The 12,857-nt window shown below is 54.0% G+C and overlaps 7 protein-coding genes across 7 annotated transcripts; 2 read left to right on the top strand and 5 right to left on the bottom strand.

Annotated features, from left to right (window-relative positions):
• Positions 1–10: 10 nt before the first annotated feature.
• On the top strand, positions 11–975 carry BO66DRAFT_434024 (EF-hand domain-containing protein; the record flags this gene model as incomplete). The annotated part of the gene is made up of 4 exons (XM_025650743.1): positions 11–102; positions 166–251; positions 411–706; positions 796–975. 4 exons carry the CDS (start codon positions 11–13, stop codon positions 973–975), a joined length of 654 nt encoding a protein of 217 aa, XP_025508739.1.
• An 819-nt stretch (positions 976–1,794) lies between these two features.
• BO66DRAFT_69720 (uncharacterized protein) lies at positions 1,795–2,198 on the bottom strand. Its single transcript, XM_025653507.1, has one exon. It carries the CDS (start codon positions 2,088–2,090, stop codon positions 1,875–1,877), a length of 216 nt encoding a protein of 71 aa, XP_025508738.1. The 5' UTR covers positions 2,091–2,198; the 3' UTR covers positions 1,795–1,874.
• BO66DRAFT_387735 (putative kinesin family protein (KinA)) lies at positions 1,890–5,459 on the bottom strand. The gene is made up of 4 exons (XM_025646372.1): positions 5,395–5,459; positions 5,191–5,285; positions 2,618–5,043; positions 1,890–2,539 (listed from the first exon to the last, which is right to left on the bottom strand). The coding sequence occupies exons 3-4, from the start codon at positions 4,996–4,998 to the stop codon at positions 2,308–2,310; spliced, it is 2,613 nt and encodes an 870-aa protein (XP_025508737.1). The 5' UTR covers positions 4,999–5,043; positions 5,191–5,285; positions 5,395–5,459; the 3' UTR covers positions 1,890–2,307.
• A 755-nt stretch (positions 5,460–6,214) lies between these two features.
• On the bottom strand, positions 6,215–6,954 carry BO66DRAFT_467563 (uncharacterized protein). The gene has a single exon (XM_025652580.1). It carries the CDS (start codon positions 6,679–6,681, stop codon positions 6,526–6,528), a length of 156 nt encoding a protein of 51 aa, XP_025508736.1. The 5' UTR covers positions 6,682–6,954; the 3' UTR covers positions 6,215–6,525.
• Positions 6,215–7,764, bottom strand: ubc2 (E2 ubiquitin-conjugating protein RAD6). Its single transcript, XM_025646371.1, has 4 exons — positions 7,421–7,764; positions 7,209–7,273; positions 6,917–7,141; positions 6,215–6,830 (listed from the first exon to the last, which is right to left on the bottom strand). The coding sequence occupies exons 1-4, from the start codon at positions 7,460–7,462 to the stop codon at positions 6,707–6,709; spliced, it is 456 nt and encodes a 151-aa protein (XP_025508735.1). The 5' UTR covers positions 7,463–7,764; the 3' UTR covers positions 6,215–6,706.
• Positions 7,765–8,082: 318 nt separating this feature from the next.
• BO66DRAFT_364221 (uncharacterized protein) lies at positions 8,083–10,650 on the top strand (the record flags this gene model as incomplete). Its single annotated transcript, XM_025645153.1, has 5 exons — positions 8,083–8,332; positions 8,391–9,329; positions 9,380–9,569; positions 9,624–10,391; positions 10,463–10,650. The coding sequence occupies exons 1-5, from the start codon at positions 8,225–8,227 to the stop codon at positions 10,648–10,650; spliced, it is 2,193 nt and encodes a 730-aa protein (XP_025508734.1). The 5' UTR covers positions 8,083–8,224.
• A 107-nt stretch (positions 10,651–10,757) lies between these two features.
• BO66DRAFT_417050 (chitobiosyldiphosphodolichol beta-1,4 mannosyltransferase) lies at positions 10,758–12,499 on the bottom strand. Its single transcript, XM_025649644.1, has 3 exons — positions 12,103–12,499; positions 11,847–12,043; positions 10,758–11,771 (listed from the first exon to the last, which is right to left on the bottom strand). Exons 1-3 carry the CDS (start codon positions 12,341–12,343, stop codon positions 10,782–10,784), a joined length of 1,428 nt encoding a protein of 475 aa, XP_025508733.1. The 5' UTR covers positions 12,344–12,499; the 3' UTR covers positions 10,758–10,781.
• Between the last annotated feature and the right edge of the window lie 358 nt (positions 12,500–12,857).

Below are 12,857 nucleotides of genomic sequence, written 5' to 3'. Positions count from 1 at the left end.
TGCGCACCCCATGCTCTGCAAAACCTCTTGCATGAACCCCCTCTCTCCCGGTCGAACCCTTATCCGCCGCGCGGCGACGGCTTCCTCCCTCGTTCCAAACATGTACTCATGTTGTCACATTACCCGCAAACCACAAAACTAACGTCATGTTTTGTTCTACGGTAGACAGTCGAAGCTCTCCCCCGCTCAGCTGGACGAACTCCAAAAGGCGACACATTTCGATAAGAAGGAACTGCAGCAATGGTACAAGGGTGAGTGCCTTTTTTCGTCGGATCTATATACACATGCAGCATATGCCTTGAGAGCGAGCACCACAGCCCACCAGCAGCTCAAGACGCAAAGCCAAGAACCGCTTGCGAAAAGATGTACAATAGAAAGTACAGGAGCTAACCTCCCCGATCACGGAACAGGCTTCCTCAAAGACTGCCCGTCGGGCACCCTCACCAAGGAAGAGTTCCAGAAGATCTATCGCCAGTTCTTCCCCTTCGGCGACCCGTCCTCGTTCGCGAACTACGTGTTCCGGGTGTTCGACTCGGACAACAGCGGGATGATCGACTTCAAGGAGTTCATCTGTGCCTTGTCGGTGACCTCCCGGGGCAAGATGGAGGATAAGCTGGACTGGGCATTCCAGCTGTACGATATCGACGGCGACGGGAAGATCACGTACGATGAGATGCTGGCGATCGTGGAGGCGATCTACAAGATGGTGCGTCGTGCCCCCACTTTGTCCTATGGGCTGTTCCCTGAATTCCATCCCCACCGCCCCCCGAAAACTGGCTAATTCTTCCCGTGCAGGTCGGCTCGATGGTAAAACTCCCTGAAGACGAAGACACCCCCGAGAAACGGGTGCGCAAGATCTTCCGCATGATGGACAAGGACGAGAACGGGAGCCTGGACATGGAGGAGTTCAAGGAGGGGAGCAAACGGGATGAGACGATCGTGAGCGCCCTCTCGCTGTACGATGGGTTGGTATAGAGCGCCTCTCAGCCGCCCACTGCTTGCATGTTGTTGTTCTTTTTAACTGGAATTCTCTCCGCTCGGTGAAACTTGGCGCTTACTAGTTCTCGACTTGTTCTTGTTCTTGTTCTTCTTTTCCATTGTGCCTTTTTCCCGCTGTGCTTTTTTACAGTGTGCTATATGGTGCTCTCTATGTCACGTGATACATGTTTTCATCTCGTTGTTTCGCTAAGGATTCCCTACGAATTAATGTTTGTGCTTGCGTTTTGATGTGTGCGGGACATTTATGGGATCTTTTCTTTTCTTTTCCTTCTTCTTTTATGGTTTGTGAGTGTATGTGTTTATCTACATCCAAGACAGTCCGTCCAATTAGGGTGCGGGGTGAGGGGTCATAGTCAGCGTTATTGCAGTGCGCGCGCTCTCTCTCTCTCTCTTCTAAACCTGGTGGTATTGTCTTCTGTATTATGTTCTCGCCTTGTGGATTATACAAACGCTTGACTTTTCTTTCCTGGCGGCAGGGTTTTGTGCTTAGTCTTCTTCATCCTTCCCATATACTTTCTCGATGTACATGTCTGCTGTTGCTGCTGCTGCTGCTCCTGTATACTCACTAGATCCCCGAGGCGGGTTCAAGGGTAGGGACCGAGATTTGTAAATACACTCCAAGATGTCATTGCTCGCTTACGTTATCTTGCAGACATGGCTACATTTCGGTACTATCCTCACCCGCGGCCTACAATGAGGTGAGCATAATTTCGGCAATGCCGATATCAGGAAACCATAGGATCTGGTTCAAATGTAAGGCATCTCGATCTCGACCCGCAATTCTCATTGCTTGGTTCTGTTTCTATCATGGATCGTCACGTACAAGAGGGTGGTGGGAGTCCGGGGGTTGTCATCTAGACACAACGACTGTCCATCTATAATTTGTAGGGGGAATTCTTATGCGACAGAGAGCGGTGGTAGGGGGTATAGATAGATAGGCAAGTAGGAGGTAAGTAGGCGGTGGAGGGGGCGGTGGGGGTATGAGATTTCCATCTAAACAGAGAATCAAAAGTATATCCCCTCAACTTTCGAGACCAAGTAAAAGCAAGGCAGGGCAAGGCAAGAAGCACAAGAATCGCAAATGATATCATATGTAATCATGCCTCATGCCTTGCAGTCAGACAGAAAAAAAAAAGAGAGAGAGAGAATGGTTGGGATATCTTCTTTCCTCCCTAATCAATACGAGAGGGCGAAAAAAAAACACGACGTGGGCTTCATTCCTTTCGGCTTCACACATGATGCAACAGAAAAAGTATTTTCGGAGAATGAGAAAGATAATACACAATGAAAAAGAAAAATCGTGAGATATCATCGTCTATCGAAGAACCAGCTCGTGCGCTTGGCGCCAGTCTCCTGCGACTGGACGCCGGCTACGGGAGCACTGCTCTCATTTCCTCCGCCGCCGCCTCGGAGAGGCTTGGCGATTCGGGAGCCGCTGAAGTTGAAGCCGCCGCTGGCGTCCATGCTGGGGAGTCCGCGGGTCGAGCCCTGCTTCGCGGCCTCGAGGCGCTCCTTAACGGCGGTGAGTTGGGCTTCGAAGCTGTTGTTGGTGAGATGCGTGGTTAGCTTGAGGTCTTGTCTTATGAGGGGATGGGGTTAGCCGGAGAGGGATCCCTACCGGTGGTTCGCTTGGGTGAGTTTCTCCTGGCTCTCCTGGAGCAGGCTCTCCAAGCTGGCAATCCGCTCATTCCGGGCGATCAACTTTCGCTCCGCGATGGCGACCTCCTTCTTCAGGCTGCTGTTCTGCTCGACCAGCTGGCGCTGCACGTGGGTGAGCTGCTCAAGGTTGCGCTCCAGAAACGCCATCTTCTTCTGCTGCGCCCGGTTGTTCGAGGAGCGGAGGACGTTGTTGTATTGCTCGCGAGCATCATCCAGCGATATCTCGAGCTCGACCACCCGCTCGCAGCGGTTCTGCAGATCCCGCATCAGGGACTTCTTCATGGCGTCGAAATCGGCGATCTGCTGCTGCAGGTTCTTGCCCGCCGTGCCGTTGGTGGACACCCGGGTCTGCGAGTCGGCAAGGGACTGGCGCAGCTTGCCCAGTTCTTCGTCCTTGCGTGCAATCTCGCTGCGCAGGTCCGTGACGGCCTGCATCTCCGCCTCCTTGCGCGTAACGTACACCTTCTCCAACCGCTCCCGGATTTCCTCCACGTCGCCCTCGCCCAGGTTTCGTTCCAGAAGGGTCTCGTATTCTCGCTCGATAGTCGCCAGCTTCTGTTCAACTTCCGCCCTGCGGCTGTCCTGCAGCTCGCTTAGCTCGCCCCGGTCATTCATAGTAAGCTCAGCCTGGCGTATGAATCCCTGGGTTTCCTGCAGACTAGTGCGCAGCTCCAGTAGGTCGTCGGGCGCGATCGTCTCCCCGGCTTCGCTGATCTTGTGCAGTTCGTCCACGCGTGACAGCAGTTCCTTAAGCTTGCGTTCGTTGTCGGAGAACACATCTCCGCCCAGGTCGAAGCCCGCCATCATCTTCGCCATCTTTTCGGCCTTCTTCTTTTCCTTCTCGTCCAGCGCAGCGCTGGTCTCCTTGGCCTTCATCCGTACGTCGAGCAACTGCTGCTTCACGTCGTCCAATTCAGTGGTCAACTCCGAATTGGCTTCGCGAAGACTGTCCATGGTGATGGAAGCTTCCTTGCTCTCATATGACACCTTCTCCAATTGCATACGAAGCTCGTTCACCTCGGTGGTGAGCTTGTCGTTGTCCTTGCCCGAACGTGCGGTGTTCTCCTTCATGCTCTTCAACTCCTCCCGAGCCTCGCGCAGGCCCCGCTCAATGCTAGCAATGTGAGACTCTTTCTCCGCAATCTGGTCCTGCAGCTCGTTCTCCCGTCTCAGGAACTCTTCCCGCTCATCCTTCTCGAGAACCAGGCTTGGTGTGCTGGAACGGTCACCTAATCTGGAGTCGGGACGAGGAGTCTCCGAGCGGGGAATGTCCTGGAAGCGAGAGGGAGTGCCAGGTCGAGGGGCACGAGCCTCGGCCTTAGCCGCACTGACGACTTCCGAGCCTCTTGAAGGAGTCCAACGATCCTTGGGAACTGCTTCACCACTGCGCCACACATGAACTTCCGTCTCCAGCGCCGAGATATAGGTCTCGAAGTTGGTCACTTGACTCTGGGCCTTGCGGAGGAGCTGCTTCAATTCCGCCGGGCTGAGCTCTGCGTTCACCTTCGCCTTGTTCTTGATAGCCTTGGCGCGCACACCGAATCGCAGGGTCGAGATGGTTTCCGCATCGTTGTAGCTACTGGGCGAGCAGTTGATGATCAAGGTTGTCCGCGAGTTACCTCCCAAACTTTCTTGCAGAATTCGAGTGAGCTTGGAATCACGGTAGGGAATGTGCGTCGATTTGCCGTCCGTCAGCGCGTTGATGACCATGCCCAGAGCACTCAAACTCTTGTTGATCTTCTTCGCTTCCTCTAGAGTCTGACCACTCGCACCGGTCTTACCGACCTTCTCACTACCCGCCAGATCGACTAAGAAGAGCTGACCGCTCTTGGCCGATCCGGTCTCCAGATTCTTCTGTGTAACGGTAATGACGAAGATAGAATGCGACCGAGAGGATTCCTGGTTCATGTTGGTCGCCGCAACCGCTCTGGCCGCACCACCCCGGCGCATCACCTCGTACACCTCCTGGACGCTGGACACATAGACCTCCAGCAGGCCCTTGACGTAGACGCCACGAGACTTCTCCTCGTGCACCGGCAGGTTGTCGTTCTGCGGTACGAGCAAGTCGCGAATCCGCTCCATGTAGATCTCCATGTAACTGACCCGCACCGTGTACTCGATGTTACTGGGACTGGTGAGGATGCTGGCGAAGATCTGCTCGACGATGCGCGGAATGATACCCTTGCCGATGTCGTCGTCGATGTCGGAACCCATCATCGTATACGACTTTCCCGCACCCGTCTGGCCGTACGCGAAAACCGTGCCGTTATAGCCGTTCAGGATGTCATCCACAGTCGGTCGGATCGAGAAGTTGAAGACATCCTGCTGCTTCGAGTCCATGGGGAACACTTGATCGAAAGTGAAGGCTCCAGAGCCTTCTTTGGACTGTGGACATGCGTGAAAAGCCGGGATTTAGCAAAAACTGGGAACATAATCCCTCCCTCCCCGGCACTCTTGCTCTTCGGAAGATGAGGGTGAGAAGAGAAAGGTCGCGGGACACCTCAAAACGTTCACCTGAACAGGAGCACTCACGTTGACGACACATGATTGTTCATTCTCGAATTCCACGATCGGTTCACCCCCGGACGCCAATTCGACTTTGTTCTGCGGTCGGAATCTCGCAACCACTGTGTCGCGGAGCGAGTTAGCTTAGTGGACACCATGACTTCACCTTCAAGCCCGAAGAACAAGAGGGGAGATAAACACAATAAACTGAGGGGGATGGAGAATGCGCACCCTTAATGGTGTTGGGGCCGTTGGGGCCAGATGACCTGTCAAGTCGAAAAATCCATCAGTTCTCGTTGCCGCGTGCGCGTTGTGAGAGTTGCCCACGAGGTAAGTGTGGGTTGAAGCGGTGAACAGGGGGGTGGGAGGGGAGTAGCAAGAGCCAAAACAAACATACGCCATGATCACTCTGACCCGGACTCAAGGTGAGGCCGATGAAGAGGAAAAGGGTGTGAATGACAAAGAGAAAGAGAAATAAAAAGGAAACAAGGAACCCCAGAGGGGGAGGGGGGTGTTGCGAAAATGGGAGAGGGGTGTTCGTTCAGATCACAAGAAGGTAATAATGAGAGAACAGGCTTGGGAGATGGAGAGCGGAGAGTAAGTACGAGTAAGTCAGTAAGTTAGTAGACGGACAGAACGGACAGACGGGACGGGACAGACTAGACTAACTAACTAACTAAACTACGGTTTGGGTCAGGGGTCCACGTGCAATTACGAGTAGGCCGGGCGGTCAGAAAGAACCACGACTTTAGCATCTCCCAATTTCGTGTTTCAGAAAAGAAGGCATTACAGTACAACGCAGTCAACCAGCTATGCTCGTGACGTGGGGTCATGGTCATCTCTGCCTAAGAAGTCTGAAGAAGTTTTGCATTCTTATCGGGCATTGAGGGAGGGGAGTTGGAATGAACTAGGCGCATCAAACCTGTCTGTTGCAATAACTAAAGTTACCGAGCTCGACTTTCTCTACCCAAACCGAATTCTGCCTGGCACTTGTCTGCCAACTTCATTACTTCATCGGAATGCCTTAGTTCCACGACATAAATTTTTGACTAGGCAGGAATGTTGGGGTGAGACTACATCATGGCGGAACTGAAATCACTGGCAGACGGTCTGTGAATGGAAACTCAAATTGGAAAAGAATGCAAAGCAGGCCGAGTGGTCGGGCCGAGTATCTGACATGCAGTAGTAGTAAAGAGTAAGGAGACACCAAAGTCAAATGCATTCAAGTGAAACAACAAACAACAAACAACATGAGCATAACATGAAACCGATGCAGTTATTCATAATTACCAATGGGAGATCACGATAAGAAGAACAGATCAAGATGTAACCAGGCGCCAAAACCCCACGCTGTGCACGTCATCAACGGGGTGCAAGTCCCTTGGGTTCACTGCCCTTGCATCTCCACAAGAGCATGATCAATGCCTTGGGCATCAAGCCCAGGTGGAACACAGGGCAAGACATTGTCAACATCGCCATGAACCAAGAGATCCAAACCCGCGTATAGCAATATATCATAGTCGTCTCCCCTCCTCTCTCGTCTCTAATCTTCCCAGCTCTTCTCGACGGTCTCGCGCACTCGCTTGATGTACTCCTTGCGGTTATCTTTGTACAGGTTCGAGGCTTCTACATTGGCGGGGGAAGAGGTGTTCGGGTCGTTGAGCAAGCTATAGACAGAAAAGCGTTCGTTAGCATCGTTTTATTCCCGCCTCGTGATTGATCGGGGATAAGCAAGGCAGACAAGAGTCCTTACCTCTGAATACTGGTAAGGATCGCGGCCACGTCATAGGTTGGGCTCCAACGGTTCTGGAGGATGTCCAAGCAGAGCTCGCCCGTACCGTAGACATTCGGATGGAACATCTGGCTGATGAATTTGACGCCTGGAGGCTTGTTGGGATACTGCTCCTCGAAGTGCATCACGAGCCGGAATGTGCCGTCCTCAAAGGGCGTATCAGCGGGTCCGATAATGACCGCATTCCTGGAGCGGTTATCAGACTCAGACTCCATTGCGAGAGAGAACATCGAGACAGTTAGGATCAACTCACCAGGTCATGACATTGTCTGCTACAGGAGACGCGGAAACTCCAGCAGGAGGGTCAGTTTGCATACGCTAAGATGAAGCATAGCTGTTAGCTCATGTAGCTTGGCCTTGGTCGATAATCGATAAAAAGCTTAAAGCGAGTCTTGAGACAAGAGACCCATTTCAACGCAAGGGACATAGGGTTGGATCCCACTAACGCAGCAGACAGCTACGTACCTTGAAATCGCGCATAAGGCGACGACGGGCAGAGGTCGACATTGTGGCGGGGTATCAGCGGTATGAACGAGGAGCTATCGGAAGCTGATCCAAGAACAAGTCAGGGTGCACGACTGCAGGTGGCAAAGATCACGGATGAGTGGCAGAGGGTGGGCGATGTGAGGGAAATATGAGGCGAAGAGGATGAGATCTCTCAGGCCGAAAGTCTGAGTAATAAGACAACGAGGAGTTGAAGGCAGTGGAGAATCGGTCGGATGGAGTTCGGAAAGAGGAGAACAAACGGACGATAGTCGGAGCGGGAGGATGGGATGAGTAGGGCGGGCGGGCGTTGATCCTCACTGTTGGACTGCACCGTCAGAGACTCAGAGTGTTTGTTAGTTTTGTTGGACCAGTCACTGACCGTTGATTCAGCCAGCCTGAAGAACTAACCACGATAGGCATGGTGTGCTCATGCCATCCGAATTACCTAATGCTTATCCAGACACCCGGTGACTCTCACCGCCCGCTTGATCGGGAAGCATAGCATGCAGCCGGCTGCAGGCTCGGCCCCGTGCACGTGATTACGCATGAAGTGTGAGTGCAATCTTTCTCCTTCCCGCCCACATTGGACTAACCCGAAGCAGGAACAACTATAGATTCGTCCCGCCATACAATCGCTATAGCTGGAGACAGCATTCCAGCAATCAAAGGGATGTCAAGCAGTGCCGGTCGTTGACCAAATGCTCTGTGATAAATTCGACACACTTTAAAAAAAAATCCATATCTCAATCATGAGAAGTTGTTGAATACCACCGCTGTCTCGAGATGCTAGGACCGTTGGAATTGCCGTTATTCCCCTCCTGCTCAGATTGCCTGGCCTGGTCGGCAGACGGGGAACTGGCCATCGGTGCGGGGGAATACGTCCAGGTCCTGGTCAGTCGTTTGTCCATCACTATCGAGCCTATGCGAATGATTTGCTAACTGCGAACAGACCCCCAAGACGGCCAATGAAAAAGCTGAACAGGGTCCTGTGCAAAAAGCCATCAACGACTGGCATTCCAATCGGTTCAGGGTCAATGTTTTCACTGAAAGCGAATGGCCAACCATCTATCCCCAGAAGCGCGACAATTTCTCTCTTGGCGGCGAGCAGTCCCTTAGCACCGTGGTAGGTCTGGCCTGGTCCCCTCCAGGACTCGCCAAGTTCCGGCGCTGTGTGCTCGCCGTCTTCACCTCCAATCTGCTGCTTTCCCTCTATGAGCCTGTCGGGATCCAAGGCAAATGGACGCGCGTAGCCATCGTCAACGACTCCCTGAAACTGCAATTCCAACCCCAGATCCAGGATGAGGGCTTGGCTCTGCGGAAATCATACATTCGGTCTTTTTCGTGGTCATCGCCTCTGAAAGTACCTATCGCGGAGCAAAATGCGGACTCACTAGCAATTTCCGGCGTCGAGAGTCGCTGGGGCCATCACCTGTTATCAGTTGCAAATGACTCTAAGGATGTGATCTTCCTGCGAATACGAAGCTTGGTAGCAGTACATAGTCCAAGGTACACCGCTGATGTGCTCGCCTTAACTTCCTTGAATAAACCCTTTGTGAGCTATCCTGAGGCTCAGCCATCATCGCTCTTTGCCGCTACACTACAATCCAAAGCCATTGTCTCATCAATGAATTGGGGCCCGTGGATCTTTCCGGGAGACGACGATCAGACGCAAAGCCCAACTGCCCGTCACGCGATAGGGAATCTGGCCGTTGTGTACGGGACAAAATTGAGGGTCCTCAGACTAGAAGTTGACCCAGCATCTCTCAAGTACGGAGCAGACATGTGTCTGCCTCCCGAGCCAGTGGCCAAGTCAGAGGAGAACGCTTCAGTGTCTTGCAAGGAACTGGAAGATCATCGTTTCACCGGTCCCATTGAATGGATCAGTCTGGTAAGACAGGAACTCACAGGGATTTAATACTCGATTAACAACCACACCAGGGTAATGCGCAGGCTCTTTCTTTGGCTGCGGGTGTCTTTGGGGGCCTCGCTCTTATCACAATGCCTCACTCAGCATATGAAGGACATGAGCAGAAATCCACACAGATTGAGTTCAAACACCTACCATTCTATGAGGACACGGCGGCAGAGATCCAGTCCAAAGCCCCAAGGCACTGGGATCCAATATCATGTAAGCAATATTCTGTCAACCACACTAGTCCTAGCCCAGGCTGACACGGGAAAGCCATGACTGTCACACGAGACCCTGAGTCTCAGAATCTCGTGCTGCATGTAGGAACAGGCGGCGGCTACGCGATAACGAAACAATTCTCCTCGGAGCAGGAGGACCAGCCATTCTCCAAGGCCCCCTGGAAAAACCAAATCGACGACATGCGGGAACAGTTCGACTTCAATCGAGATTTCGGAGGCCTCGCCGTGGCCAGGATCTGGGGCCTGACCTCATGCAAGGGCATCGTTGCGAGCGCTACCACGCTCCACCCGGGAGACGTCATTGAATACCGCACAGCCGCCGAAGACCGAGTGATCGTCACCTTCTCCACGACCACTGGTGAAGTCGCAGACGAGCTCCCCAGCGGGCCAACAGCGACATCGGACCCCAGCTCTGCCTCTGGCCCTGACTCCCCCAGTACAAGGCGCGATGCGGCCCTCCGGCACATTCTACAGTCCCAAAACGACGAAGGCGACAGCCCACCACTGCCACTGTCTGGTAGATTATTATACGCAGCAGCATGCTCCGCCATTGTCGATTGCGCCAATAGGGAGATCATGGCGCAAGCCCGCCAGGTTCTCATCAGACTCGCTACCATCACGGGCGCCGATCTGACCGAGGAGATTTCCAAATGCTCCACCTCCAAGAACACGGTAAAGGCCAAGTCCGCCGAGGAACTCAGCGGGCCAGGGAGCCCTCTATTCGAGAGATGCGATATCTGCGATGCCGGCCTTGCTTGGTATTCGAACCAGGAAGCGCAATGCGCCGCGGGCCACCTCTTCGGTATGTAGCACCCCCAGAAACAATGGTATGCTATCCTGCACATCAAACTAACAAACCTTTCCTGAATGTAGTGCGGTGTGGCTTGACGTCGCTAGCTATCCAAGACCCCGGGGTATCCAAATTCTGTTCCGGCTGTGGGAAAGAGTATCTGAACGAGGACGAGATGGACTCGTCCGATGCGGATCTCCAACGGTCTTGTCAACGTCTGTTCGACATGTTCGATACGTGCACCTTCTGCGGCGGGAAATTCCGTCCGTGATGTGAAGGTAGTTACCGGTATATAGCTCAGTAAATAAGTTACTTAACATGACGATAAATGCTGCTCTCGCCCAATAGCTCGCTTACGGAAGTAGTAAATGGCTATGTGTATTTATTATATCGCTAATGGCACTAATACAGCCCCAGCAGCTTGCCCGCCACGGGATTCCACTCATCATCCCAACGACGGGCACTCTCTTGACGAGCCCCGTCACGCAGCCTTTCCAGCTTCGCATCATCCCCAAACAGCTCCACAAGATGGCTGACCAGCTCCTCCGCGCTGCCGAACCCACGCCCATTGACCCCCTCCGTCACCAGCTCCGGCCACGCCTCGAACCGGTTCCACCCCACCACCGGCAAACCCGCGCCAAACATGTCCACGACCTTCATGGGCAGATCCACGCCACTGCTGCTGGTGTGCAGGCTGACGCCCAGCGACGCCGACGCCAGCAGGCGCGCGTAGTCCTCCATGCTCAACCACGCGGTGCGGATCGTCACATGCTCCAGCTTCCCCGCCGCTTCCAGCTCCCGAATGCGCCGGAGGTACATCTCCTTCTGGGGTCCCTTGCCCGTGATGATCGCCAAGATGGCAGGGAGTTTCGTGGGCTCCTCGCCGCCGCCGCCGCTGCCGCCGCCGCTCTGCTGCTGCCGCGCCAGCAAGGAGTATCGGCACAGGGCGTCGATGAGCACGGAGAAGTCCTCGTCCGCGGTCCAGGAGGTGGAGCTGACCAGGACGCGGAGGGCGTTGGTTGCGATGAGCGGGCGCACGGGTTCGGACTGCGGGAGGGAGTTGAGGAAGGCGGCGCGCGCGGCGCGGTCCGGGATGGGCTGGAAGTGGTCGGCGGGCCGGTCGTGGAGAGGCAAGATCGCGGCGTGATCGTTACGGATCCCGAAGTCCCGCTTGAGGACCGTGGCCATCGCGTTGGTGACGCAGAGGTGTGCTGTCGCGTATCGGCTGAAGAATCGCTCGTAGCGCTGCGAGAGGCGGACGAGCGGGTGCGTGTCGCCGAGCTTGAGGGCCAGGATCGTGTAGCCGAAGTTGTGCCAGTCGATTATTAGGCTGGTCTGCCGGAGGAGGCAGGTGAGGGAGGCGATGGCGAGGGTGGGGATGGATGGGGGGTTCTATTGTGGGAATGGGGGTGTTAGCAGGGTTGGTAGGTGTGGTAGGTGAGTAAATTATGCGGGGTGACGACTGACTTGCACGAGAAGCCATTTGGCTGGTTTGGTTCGGTAGGCGAGAATCCACCAGAGACATCCGATCTGGAATAGCACTTTGAGGGGTCCGAAGAGGAGGAAGAGGAGCTTGTTGCTTGTTTGGAGGAAGATCGGGTGCGGGGGGAGCGCGACGATGGATATCCGGGGATGGGAGGTGATTTCGGGGTGGACTTCCGATTCTGAACAAGCTATATATTAGTTTCAAACTATACGACTGCAATTGGTTCTGTTCGCGCACCGTGGTAGCCGATGATGTCCACTTGGCCTCCGCCTCTTGCTACACTGAGCGCATGGTATTGCATGCGCGGGCTGCGACCGATGTCCCCTAGTACGAGAATCTGGACGGTTGTCTTGGGGTTTTCGGGGCCATCTTTTCCAGAGGCAGGTTGGGGTGTATATCTTGAAGGGGCTAGGAGAATGATTGCCAGCGTGAGCGCTGTCGATGCGTAAAAGGCGATGCTGATGAGAGTTGCGAGCATGGTGACGACGGATCAAGCTCTTGGGGGGTTATGAGATTGGTGACAGATGATCCAGCATCGTGCACAGCAATAGAATTAAAGAATGGAGTGCGATCAATAGGCGTCTCAGCCGTGTATCGTTTAGCTTAACAAGCAGAAGTATGTCGATTGATCCTGATCCTGCGCGACAATGGAAGAAAGAAACCTAGAGCTCTGGGGACAAGCTGGCCGATGAACGGAACCCCACACCGGAGTACGGAGACACACACACACCACGCCGGGCGCGTCAGAATAACAAATCGGGCAAATTGACAACAGGCGCGCGGCTCGCATTGATAGGTTACATGCCACTGGACCAATTAAGTATCTTCGGCATTTACTCCTCTGATTATCTTTCGGTCTAGCTTTATCTCTCTTACCCCGGATCATCCCCTCCTAAGTTAAGTGAGTGCTTTGGGGACTGATTGATTACTCTTTCTAAGTTTCCTCACACTCGATCTGACGTGTGTTCCTGAAATGTCAGGCAACGACCGAG

The sequence above is a fragment of the Aspergillus aculeatinus genome (genome assembly GCF_003184765.1).
Source record: "Aspergillus aculeatinus CBS 121060 unplaced genomic scaffold BO66scaffold_2, whole genome shotgun sequence".
NCBI classification, from domain to species: domain Eukaryota; kingdom Fungi; phylum Ascomycota; class Eurotiomycetes; order Eurotiales; family Aspergillaceae; genus Aspergillus; species Aspergillus aculeatinus.
Note: the sequence above shows the minus strand (reverse complement) of the source record. Positions and strands in the feature narration are given on the sequence as shown.

Excerpts from the sequence above, each read along its gene's own strand:
- BO66DRAFT_387735 (XM_025646372.1), bottom strand. The coding sequence starts at position 4,998 with ATGGACTCGAAGCAGCAGGATGTCTTCAACTTCTCGATCCGACCGACT. Across the intron at positions 2,540-2,617 it reads CTCACCCAAGCGAACCACCG|CTTCGAAGCCCAACTCACCG; the intron begins GTAGGGATCCCT and ends CACCAACAACAG.
- BO66DRAFT_467563 (XM_025652580.1), bottom strand. The coding sequence starts at position 6,681 with ATGATATATTGCTATACGCGGGTTTGGATCTCTTGGTTCATGGCGATG.
- BO66DRAFT_417050 (XM_025649644.1), bottom strand. The coding sequence starts at position 12,343 with ATGCTCGCAACTCTCATCAGCATCGCCTTTTACGCATCGACAGCGCTC. Across the intron at positions 12,044-12,102 it reads GGACATCATCGGCTACCACG|AATCGGAAGTCCACCCCGAA; the intron begins GTGCGCGAACAG and ends TAGCTTGTTCAG. Across the intron at positions 11,772-11,846 it reads CCAAATGGCTTCTCGTGCAA|AACCCCCCATCCATCCCCAC; the intron begins GTCAGTCGTCAC and ends TTCCCACAATAG.
- ubc2 (XM_025646371.1), bottom strand. The coding sequence starts at position 7,462 with ATGTCGACCTCTGCCCGTCGTCGCCTTATGCGCGATTTCAAG. Across the intron at positions 7,274-7,420 it reads GCCTTATGCGCGATTTCAAG|CGTATGCAAACTGACCCTCC; the intron begins GTACGTAGCTGT and ends GCTTCATCTTAG. Across the intron at positions 7,142-7,208 it reads GCAGACAATGTCATGACCTG|GAATGCGGTCATTATCGGAC; the intron begins GTGAGTTGATCC and ends TAACCGCTCCAG.
- BO66DRAFT_69720 (XM_025653507.1), bottom strand. The coding sequence starts at position 2,090 with ATGATATCATTTGCGATTCTTGTGCTTCTTGCCTTGCCCTGCCTTGCT.